This window comes from Lissotriton vulgaris, chromosome 2_1, assembly GCF_964263255.1.
Source record: "Lissotriton vulgaris chromosome 2_1, aLisVul1.2, whole genome shotgun sequence".
Classification (NCBI taxonomy): Eukaryota; Metazoa; Chordata; class Amphibia; order Caudata; family Salamandridae; genus Lissotriton; species Lissotriton vulgaris.
The window spans coordinates 616,238,536-616,249,811 of record NC_141687.1 but is presented as its reverse complement, the minus strand read 5'-3'; the positions used below and the strand labels follow the sequence as shown (position 1 = coordinate 616,249,811).

The window sequence follows — 11,276 nt, the reverse complement described above, 5'->3', positions numbered from 1 at the left end:
TTGACTCTGAAGTAATGAATAATTACGGGGTTGTTAATAATGATCCTATTTGACGAGATGACTCGGTGCAAAGAGTTGCAGAAAGTGTAATTAGGAAAAGTTCACGTGTTTCGCATCCACCTGTAAAAATGAAAGATTATGTTTGCTCTTAATTTTTTTTTTTGTGTTCTTGTTTTGTTTTTGTTTTTTCAAAGGAGGGAGGTGTGTTGTATGCTACTTGTATGCTACTTGGCATACAAGCTGCAAAGAACGTGGAATGTTCTATTACTGTTCCTTGTTGGAGGTTCTGTGCAGGGTCAGTTGGAGCCTGACTGTGCTTGTTGCCAGTCCCTGTGGTTGTTAAGCTGTTCCGCTTATCTTCAAATAAACCTTGATCCTGGAACTGAATATACATTTGAGGACCTGGTTATTTTACAACAATAAGGAACAACTATGGAAAATAAGCCAAAATAATCACAACTGTAGAAACAACTGAGCACCTGCAGCACATGTCTGGGTTTGTAACGACATATGTCAGGGGCTGGTGCAATAATGCTGTTAGGGACTCAGTGAAATGACACATCATCTCCAGTCATCTTTTCTTTATTGTGACAATTCCAGGCACACGCTCATCATTACTCAAGGAATGAATATCACAAATCTGAAGTAGGCTTCCCCCGTGCCTGGTACGGGCACCCAGATTGGCAGGGGATACTCAGGACCTGCAGCAGAAAATTAGACACAACACAGATTATGATAAAAAAATGAAAACCTTTAGATTTTTCGAGGCAACACAAACTGCCTTCTCCTTACGAGCTGTCTCAGAAAGATAGTCATTTGAAAGTCCAGACGTTCTACATTCAAGGTTCTGCCCATTTTAGAGGAGGATGTTTCTATTTTAAAATCAGAACGTTTTAACTGAAGATTTCGACCGTTTAGAATCAGAACATTATACAGATACCAATGTGTCTTTAACAAACCCACGCAATTCAGTCTAAACGTGTTGGCACTATCAGAGCACAAAAAAACCCTTAAAACTAGTTTCTATACACATCACATTAGTAATTACAAATAATGACAGGGATGACAGCACCGTCTTCCTGGGTTCAGAGTCACCTGAAACGTCTGCTCGGGTGGTTAGAAGTTTCCTCGCAAGTGAAAGCATGAAATGTCTCACGCTGCTGAAAAATGGCCCAATGTTAGACAAGTGTGCATCAGCCTAAGAGGACCACACGGCATTGCTAAAGAAACTCGCTTTCCTCATTGGGATTAGATCCCCGATGCCAAAGACTGTCAATATTGGAAAATACCACAGTCATCTGGAGGAGACTCAACCCCTGCTGAAGATAATCATATCTATGATGGAGGAAGGGTGACATTTTGAAGAAGACTGTGTCCGTCAGAAGACCGTGCTGATCATGCAGAACATTGATCCAGGATGAACACAATCATATGTGAAATTTGTGATACAATATATTACAGCAATGTTAAAGAAGACTGTAGCCATGATGGATGAGAGTTCATCAGTGTTGAGGAAGGAAATTAGATCTATAATGCTGAATATTGCATCCAGGACGGAGAGCACTGTCGCAGGTTGGAGAACAGCTACTCCATGTATTAATTGCCTCTATCCACAATGGAGACAACTGAATCCGTTCCGCAGAACACTGTGCCCGTGCTGGAGAAGGTTGCATCTTTCTTTGAGATGACAGGACACATGCTCTAGAAGACAGTACTGAGTTGGAAACAAGTTTGTGTATGTTGGAGCTAATTATGTTCATGTTACCTGTTAGAGCTTTGCTTATCTTTTGGTCCTAAAGGAAAAGTCCTGAGCAGTCTATTGCATGTATGATCTCGTTCAGGGGCTTGCCTTCAGCAAAGAGAGAAGCGCCTGGAGTTAATGTTCATACGTGTGAGACCAATGTGCTTTAGAGGCATAGAGAGCGAGAAGGCGGCTTTGGGAGGAATGTTACACAGAAGGTCAGAGTCTTCTTCGCAGTCCTCAAGCCCGAAGGTGGCATCGTCCAGCATTTCCTTGTGTTGGTGGCAGGCTTGCTCCACCTTCAGCTGGTGGATCTGGCCACGGAGACGCATCAGCTGCCGGGCGAGCTGGTGGTCCAGCTCCTGCATCTCCTTCTGTGAAAGTCAGAAAAAAACATGTTACAGACCCACATTATACTGCCCTGAACTAATAAAAACAAATCTGGGGCTCAAAGGTGATATAGTTTAGTGGTAGAACAATATTACAGAATACAAAATGAGTAGAGTGGAGGTGGATAAAAGCGAAATTCTGAGATATTCCAGGCGGATGTGTGTTTCTGAACCGCTACAATGAGACAGTTTACTCTTTTGTGTGAACTTTATGCATTTTTAGGTTGAGCGACCTATCTCAATGCGCATGCGCATTGAGCAGGAGCTCGATATAAAGGGGCTTAAACAGAGGTTTAACTAGCTGGCGATTTGGTGCTGTGCCCGTGAAATGCTCGTGCACAGCATCAAATCGCCAGCCATCTGCCATCTGTTCCCCAGCAGCTCCGCCCCACAAGCTTCCCCCAGCGTGCGCTCTGGCTCAGCCGAGCTGCACTCCTCCCACACCGTCCCCCAGCGTGCGCTCTGGCTCAGCCGAGCCGCACTCCTCCCACACCTCTCACACACAAGTGAAGCTTCACTTCAAAGCATGCACGTTATCATACACTCGCATTTCTCCTTCCTTCCAGCGCTGGCTTGTATTTGAGATAGGATATTGTTTCGTTTAAGGCGGTCTTTTGCCCAATTAAACACCTGGATATATTGGAAGCTTTAATCATTTCACTGTAACATTTCTGATTTATTTTGAGGCGCGACTGTTGGATGTTCACTTTGTGCTCAATAAAGTTGCATTGACTAACAACTCCCTTGGAAACTTGAGAGCATGCATGGAGATTTGAGTACGTTGCACGTTTTAAGTACGTTGGTTTATTGCACTCGGCATAAGAGCGTTTGAGACATAGTGTTTTGTACTCACTGAAACTATTATGATGTGTACACGACTTCCATTAATGTGGAATTTACATCGTTTGATTACGCCTTTTGCTCAACACAGTGGAAGGTAGATACTCACTTTGAGTTTTGATGATTACATGCACATTTACGCATCTTAAATAACCGGGTTCTTCACGCAGTTGAGAGCTTCTTACACAAACCAGTTACAGGGAGGTTCCCATCACATGGGTTTGCGTGGACACGGAGACTTTTGTTGTACTTTTGGCATTTACCATAGAGGGCTTAGTGCGCCTTTGGTTAGCATACTTAACTCTCCTCCCCTCGCGACGCTCTTCCCGCCAACCATCTGTTCCCCAGCCGCCTGCCTGCCTGCCTTGCATTACCACATCAAAGGCAGCCCAGCCTCCCTCCCACAAGCGTCTCAGCGTGCGCTCTGACTCAGGCCGGCACATCTCCTCCCCTAATTATTCACTGCATGGCCTGCTACAGAGCGCACGCTGGGAGAAGCTTGTGGTAGGAAGGCTGCAGCCGTGTATATCCTTTTCCTCTCCTTGCCCCTTTCTCATTATGTCTGACTTGTTAATTGATTGTCCTATATTCATAGCATTATTCCCAACACTCGGGATTTTGTCACTGTAAACAAGATTTGGACATTATAGTTAATACAACTCAAATACCTTTAAAACAAACCTGAACTGTGCTCTGCTTAGCTTGTTAGTCTCTTGAGGCCGGTTTAAAATGAGTTTGTCAGTGCAAAGAAACCACACTGCTGGCAAACGTTCCCTTCACAAACGGACTTTTGATGACTTCTGTGTAGAATGTTCAAAATAAATGTTGCGCCTTTACACCTCCATCCCACTCGTCTTATTCCTCCTAAAAGCACTTAATTAAAAAAAAAAGTGCAAATGTGTCTAGCTTCACCTTTCTTAATAACTCGACTTACAACATAACTCCAGTATGCAAGCAACCTATTGATCTATTGCAGCATAAGGATTCATTTATTAATCAGTGTTCTTCTGATACTGGCCATGACGTGTTAGTAACGTGAATACCATCAGTTGTAGTGATACTCGTGAAGATAAATATTTCAATGTTCCTATTATTTCAACACGCGCTGTTAATTTAAGCATATTTCCTAGCGGTTTCTGATCTTAGTGGGCTTTAAGTGTGTATTTCCACTGTCCTACATTATTTATAAGTGTTAGAGGTCTACATTTGCAATGCCAATAGTCTCTCTCCCTTGCTCCCTCTAGCTCCCTCTCTCTCTGTCTTGCTTGCTCTAGCTCCTTCTAGTTCCTTCTCTCTCTATCTTACTCCCTCTAGCTCCCTCTCTCTATCTAGCTCCCTCTCTCTCTGTTTTACTCCCTCTAGCTCCCTCCGTCTCCTTCTCTCTGTCTTCCTCTCTCTAGCTCCTTCTCTCTCTGTCTTACTCACTCTAGCTCCCTCTCTCTGTCTTTCTCACTCTAGCTCTCTCTCTCTGTCTTACTCCCTCTAGCTTCCTCTCTCTTTGTTACTCCCTCTTCCTCCCTCTCTATCTGGCTTGCTCTCTCTAGCTCCCTTTCTGTCTTACTCTCTATAGCTCCCTCTCTATATGTCTTGCTCCCTCTCTCTTCCTCCCTCTAGCTCCCTCTCTCTCTTGCTCTTTCTAGCTCCCTCTCTCTGTGTCTTGCTCCGTCTAGCTCCCTCTCTCTCTGTCTTACTCCCTCTAGCTCCTTCTCTCTGTGTCTTAATCCCTCTCGCTCCCTCTCTCTGTCTTGCTCCCTCTAGCTCCCTCTCTCTCCCTTGCTTCCTCTAGCTCCCTCTCTGTCTTGCTCGCTCTAGGTCCTTCTCTCTCTATCTTACTCCCTCTAGCTCCCTCTCTCTGTCTAGCTCCCTCTCTCTCTGTTTTACTCCCTCTAGCTCCCTCTCTCTCTCTTACTCTAGCTCTCTCTCTCAATACTTTTATTTACAACAATAAAAAATAGACAAAAAAAACCTCTATTTACACACCAAAAGCACAAAAACTATTCTAGTGCGAGACCTATTGCATACGGGGAGCAGTAGAGATAACAAGCATTGGAAATGCAATAGGTCTCGCAGCATTAGAGTTAGAGCTTTTAGAATTGTTTATTTGAAGTGGCGGTCCATTCAAAAGATGCGGCCTTTCATGATTGGTCTACACCTAAGTCAGTTAAATGTCTCCTGAAATGGGCGGGTCCTTCTCCACCCCCTCCCCACTCTCTCTCCCAGCACAAGCCTTCCCACGACGCTCTTCCCACTCCACCCCCTCCCCACTCGGCCGTGCTCAACAAAAATGCTAAATATTTACAAAAAAACAATAAACAATTCTAAAAGCACTAACCGCCACCACATCCACCACCACCACCGCCTCCACCAACACCACATCCACCACCACCACCACATCCACCACCGCATCCACCACCACCACATACACCACCACTTCCACCACCACATCCACCACCACTTTCACCACACCCACCACCACCACATCCACCACACCCACCACCACTACATCCACCACTAGATCCACCACCCCATCCACCACCACCACCCCATCCACCACCATCACTGCATCCACCAACACCCCAACCACCACCACCAGTGCATCCACCACCACATCCACCACCACCACATCCACCACCACATCCACCATCACCTCCACATCCACCATGACATCCACCGCCACATCCACCACCACATCCACCGCATCCACCACCACCACATCCACCACCACATCCCCCACCATCCACCAACACCACATCCACCACCACCACCACATCCACCACCGCATCCACCACCACCACATACACCACCACATCCACCACCACATCCACCAACACTTTAACCACACCCACCACCACCACATCCACCACACCCACCACCACTACATCCACCACCCCATCCACCACCACCACCACCCCCTCCACCACCACCCCCTCCACCACCACTGCATCCACCTCCGCATCCACCACCACCGCATCCACCACCACATCCACCACCACCACTTCCACCACCACTACATCCACCACCGCATCCAACACCACATCCACCACCACCACCGCATCCACCACCACCACATCCACCACCACATCCACCAACACTTTAACCACACCCACCACCACTACATCCACCACCCCATCCACCACCACCACCCCATCCACCACCACTGCATCCACCACCACCACCGCATCCACCACCACCACATCCACCGCATCCACCACCACATCCACCATCCCCACCACATCCACCACCACATCCACCACCACATCCACCATCACCACCACATCCACCACCACATCCACCACCACATCCAGCATCACATCCACATCCACCATGACATCCACCGCCACATTCACCGCATCCACCACCACCACATCCACCACCACCACCACATCCACCACCACCACATCCACCACCACATCCAACACATCCACCACCACTTCCACCACCACCGCATCCACCACCACCACATCCGCCACCACATCCACCAACACCACATCCACCACCACACCCACCACCACCACATCCACCACCACATCCAACACATCCACCACCACTTCCACCACCACCACTTCCACCACCACCACATCCACCACCACCACATCCACCACCGCATCCACCACCACATCCACCACCACCACCGCATCCACCAACACCACATCCACCACCACCACCACATCCACCACCGCATCCACCACCACCATATCCCCCAGATCCACCACCACCGCATCTATATGTGTGTGTGTGTGTGTGTGTGTGTATGTGTGGCTGTGTGTGTGTGTAGGTGCAAATGCAATGTTCTTGGATTTTCGTCACAATAAAATACACTGAACATAATCTTCACAAAAGTTATTTACAAACGTTTAAGGTATTGCCATTATAAATTACAATAACTTTTATTTAAGTATTAATTATTTACAAAATTAAAAGCCATTGTTATTTGTAATATCAATACATCTAAGTCACGTAAATACAACACACATTGCATTACAAATGCTATAGGTGTCACATTTGCGAAAGTTAAAACTATTGACATTGTAACTGACGAAGCTATTAATTTTGCTATTTTCAAAACCAACACATAAATAAAAAAAGTGTCATTTACAATACCAATCGCTCAAACTTTCCTAATGCGAGACCTATTGCATTTCCAATGCTTGTTACTCTGCCAGAAACCGTTTCGGGTCCTCCGGGCAGACAGGGGCTACTGAGCCACAATCGTGGTGGTTGTGGTCTTTTTCTATTGGTGTCCTGGGGTCTGTCTTACTATGGATCTGCAAACTGATCCAAGTACACCCCTCCACGCTTGAGTCTCAAAGTAGCAAGGACAAGCAAGGAAAAGCACCCAAAGGCTTCTCCGGGGCGATTCTGTGTGGAGGGCAAAGACTAAGAATAAAAACAGGGAAACAATAGATGCAATAGTTCACTGTCTAGCCTAGTGCTTATCTTTTAGTCAAAAGAAAGTGCTTTTAATTTCACAGCAAAGTGGAATACTGCACAGTTGGATAGGGATACAACTACAATCACTCCCATGGGATTTATCAAGTGCTATACCCTTAACGGCGCCCTTCTCCTGCTCAATGGTGTCTTCCGATATCCACGGTGACCTCCCCACGTTTCGGTCTTAGGCAACATTAGACCAAAGTTTTACTTCACTGAGGCGTCACTGCTTCAGGAACTTGTAGGTAAGTCCAAATGTTTTTAAGCCCAAATAACTCACTGGACAGGGCAATTTCCTATGTAAATGTAAATGTAAATGTATTTGAGCTTATATAGCGCACAGCTACCCGCAGTGGGTTTCCCGGCGCTTGCTTAGGGAACCCGTCCTGGTATTCCCCTGTGAGATAACCCCGGCAGGGTATCCACAAGGTGTGTCAGAATTATCCTTGGATGTTTGTGACAGTATTTCAGTCTAGGGGTGGGAGAAATTCGTGGAGATTGATTTCCCTCCACCAGATTCTGCAGAATTCCGAAACGGTGTTCCGTGGGCATTTGGCACTATTTTCTTAGCACAAAATGCACCCTTATGTCCAAAAACGGGCGTGAGGACGAAAATTGCTTAGGAAAATAGTGCAGCCAAACGTCCAAATGTGCTCCCTCTTCCTGCCGTATTTAAAACCAATGCATACCACTTGGCACCATTGCATACTCTGCACTGCAGTGACTAAAACTATGAATTACTGCATAATATGTAAGGGCAGGGAGTAGTATGCAGTGTTTTTTAAACCAGGAGGGACTGCTCCTTCTTCCCTGCATGCTTGGAACCCACAGCAAAGCACTTGGCGCCCTTGCATACTCTGCAGTGATAGTCTAGTTCAGTCTTTTGAGGCCAGGCCTCACGTTACCTTCTCAGTAGTGACGTTGCTTGGCTGGAGTTGGGTAGTGTGCCTATCAGGCTCACTCCATCTGCATCTTCTTCAGCTTTGCTCAACTGCAGCAGTGATCATGCTCATGATGCATGTCACTGAAAAGCTCAGTGCGGCAGGCCATGTTGACAGGTGAGCATGTTTGGTAGTTACAGCTTCTGGGCCAGGGACAGGTCTCATGTTTTGGCAGATGGTGGTTCCTAGGAGAATTGTGTAGCACATCTGCAACACCAGCCCTTCGGGCACACTGCAAGGGTTCCGAACGACACACTGTTGTTTTGTTTCGGTTTCTTTGGGGTGTTCGCCCGAGGAACCATATTGTAGGTGACTGGATTACCCTTGATGCCTCTGGTCAGTCTCAGTGAGGTTTCTCATTGCTAGGCACACCCACAGCTTACGCAGCAAGTTTTGCAGACTTCAGGGGATATCCCCTCACATATGGGAGAGTTGCTGTGAAGCAGACGCAAGCCTTAGTCTCACCGCAGCTTTCAAGTTCTCCGCAAAGCACTCACTTCCTTAATGGGGTGCTTTAGGTCCCACTTTTATTCTCAATTTCCAGACAAGGAATGTGGATTCATTGTTTAAGGTTCTGGAACCTGTTTAAAGTGATTTCCTATTACATCTCATTTTCTGGTTCTAGTGCAGACATGGTGTTGGGACAGGAATGTTCCCTGCATTGTACACAGTCATGTCCCCTGTGATGCAAGTTCGAGCTAAGAGTATTAGTTATCCTGTTTTTTTGGATTCCTGCCACACTCTAACACTAATTCAGTGTGTCCGCAGAGGCCTAAGCCTGTTCTGGACTTGTCCTGGACCTGAAGAGGCACATCCAGTGAACTCCTCATGGTGACAGCTGGACTGCTGTCCCTATCATGGTTTCCATACAAATAGTACGGTGAAGGCAGTATACCGTGTATTGTAGGAATTTTATGATAACCAGGTATTTTCACCTGTCTCGTGTAAGTAGGAGCATACTGGCCCACTCACCCAACGTTCTGCTGCTTGCAATGAACCCAGAATACTAGCCCCAAGATCCTGTGAACTTGAGTGTGTGCATTTATGCAAGTGGTGTGGTGTGTAGTATGTGGGTGTATTTGTAAACCAGAGTGACACAGGCCTGTGGGTTCCATTTTGGAAGCCATGGCCTGTTCATATGTACATGGTGGAGGTGAGGTTGATTTCCCAGACAGTGCATATATATGGCTGACATTCCTAAGACTGGAGGGAGGGAACCAAGACACTGTAGTGGGGAAAGATGAGAAAGGCTTCTTCTTAGAAATTCAATGATGTACTTTCTGATAGACAGGACTGCTGATGCTTCTTCTTGGAAGTTCCATTTGGTGGATAGCAGGGGTGAAAGGTGGGGTGGGTGGGACTGCAGTATCTGTTGTCAATATGTGATGGATCCCTAGAAAAGGAGCAGCTCTGTCTCTCTTCCTGATCACTGTCAGCAGGTCTTTAAGTGAACCGGGTCTCACCGGAGCTGAGCACCGGCAGTTTTTGAAAGGAGGCCTCGAAACAGGTCTCTATCGGGCTCTGTTTTGTGCCCTGGCACAGGCGGTCCATTTTTCCTCTGACTGCAGTGACAGCAGGCACATGGATGTGCGCGTGCTCACATTGCTCACTTCTCACTAGTGGAGAAGTTACGCATGACGTCATGCCAGGTGAGCGTTGTAGGGGAAGGGTAATCATTTAAAGAGTCATTTTCTCTCTGGATTTCAATTCTCTTTTTGATACTGAGGAGCAGCAACATTGTTGTGGTGTCACCAGGACTTTAAGTGGAAGCTTTTTCAATATTATATACAAGCCATAGTTGCTGCTTATTTATCTTATGCAACTAACAACCATTGACAAAGCCAATAGTCCTGACATGTTGTAGGTATGATATTACTGGTATCATATATATGGATGCAATAACAGAAACGGCAAAATACAAGTGGGGTGGCACACTATGCTAAGCACAGATGTTTAGCTTACGTGTTTTTAAGTCACGCCATTAATTAAGTCGGCCACGTCCCTTTTAGACACCCCCTGGTATTCTCATCCCTCTTAAAGCACTGACTGTCAGGTATGGCTGTTGGTAGTCAAGGTGGAGAATGCTCACACCTGTTTGTGTCTCGTTTGCGGGTGCTCCACCCTGGATACAACCATGTTCTAAGGAGCGTCCCTCAAGACAGAGGCTGAGTCTGGAAGACAAGCTGTGTAAGACACATAAAAGGAGAACAGACCCAAACTAGTTCTGAAAAGGCAGACTGGGAATTCAATATCCTGTGTCTGTCAACTGTAGGTAAAAGTGGGAGCATCAAATCCACTTGTTCTACTACCAAGTTCTCTTCAACCAATGATGTGGGACTAAGCAGGGCACTCAGAGGACCACTACAACACCACAGGTTGCCTGACAGCCAGTTCCTCCAGAGGTGAGGGGATATCACCTGGAATCTGATCTGAAGGTAGAATTGCTGACTTCTTCTGGGACCCAAGTGCGAGGGATGGAACGTGGAGGGAGAGTGCACCGTTGGAACGGGCTGTACCAACTGACCCCAAAAGTTTTGTTAATTTCTACTAATTCTCAAAAAAAGATATATTGCCACTACCGGCTTACATCAACAACCCAAGGAATGGCTAGATTCCAATGTTTACAAATGAGGACACACTGTGCGCCCATCCTTGTCACAGAACATGTTCTGAAGCTTGGTATTAGCAGGGACTGGCCTAGACCTTCGTGTGCGTTCTGGATAAGTGTTTTAGTTGAGCCAGTAAAAAGTCAGGATATCAGTATCACATGCCCAGGTCACTCGGGGGGAGGGGGGCAAACCCGTACACCATGTGGGGGATTAATTTCCCCAAAGAATTACTCTAAGATTAGATATCACTGGCTCTGCCCCAGCTGCGAAGGACTTAAAAGGCACCTACTTGGCAGATAATCTTATGAGATCCAGTTAAGGCGCT

General features: G+C 46.6%; 1 protein-coding gene across 1 annotated transcript in view; it reads right to left on the bottom strand.

Moving 5' to 3' along the window:
- Positions 1-566: 566 nt before the first annotated feature.
- FAM167B (family with sequence similarity 167 member B) overlaps positions 567-11,276 on the bottom strand; it is a 54,057-nt gene continuing 43,347 nt past the window's right edge. The window contains exon 2 of the mRNA XM_086955692.1: positions 567-2,115. Coding sequence (XP_086811818.1) covers positions 1,852-2,115 — 264 coding nt within the window. The 3' untranslated portion in view covers positions 567-1,851. The remainder of the gene's footprint in view (positions 2,116-11,276) is intronic.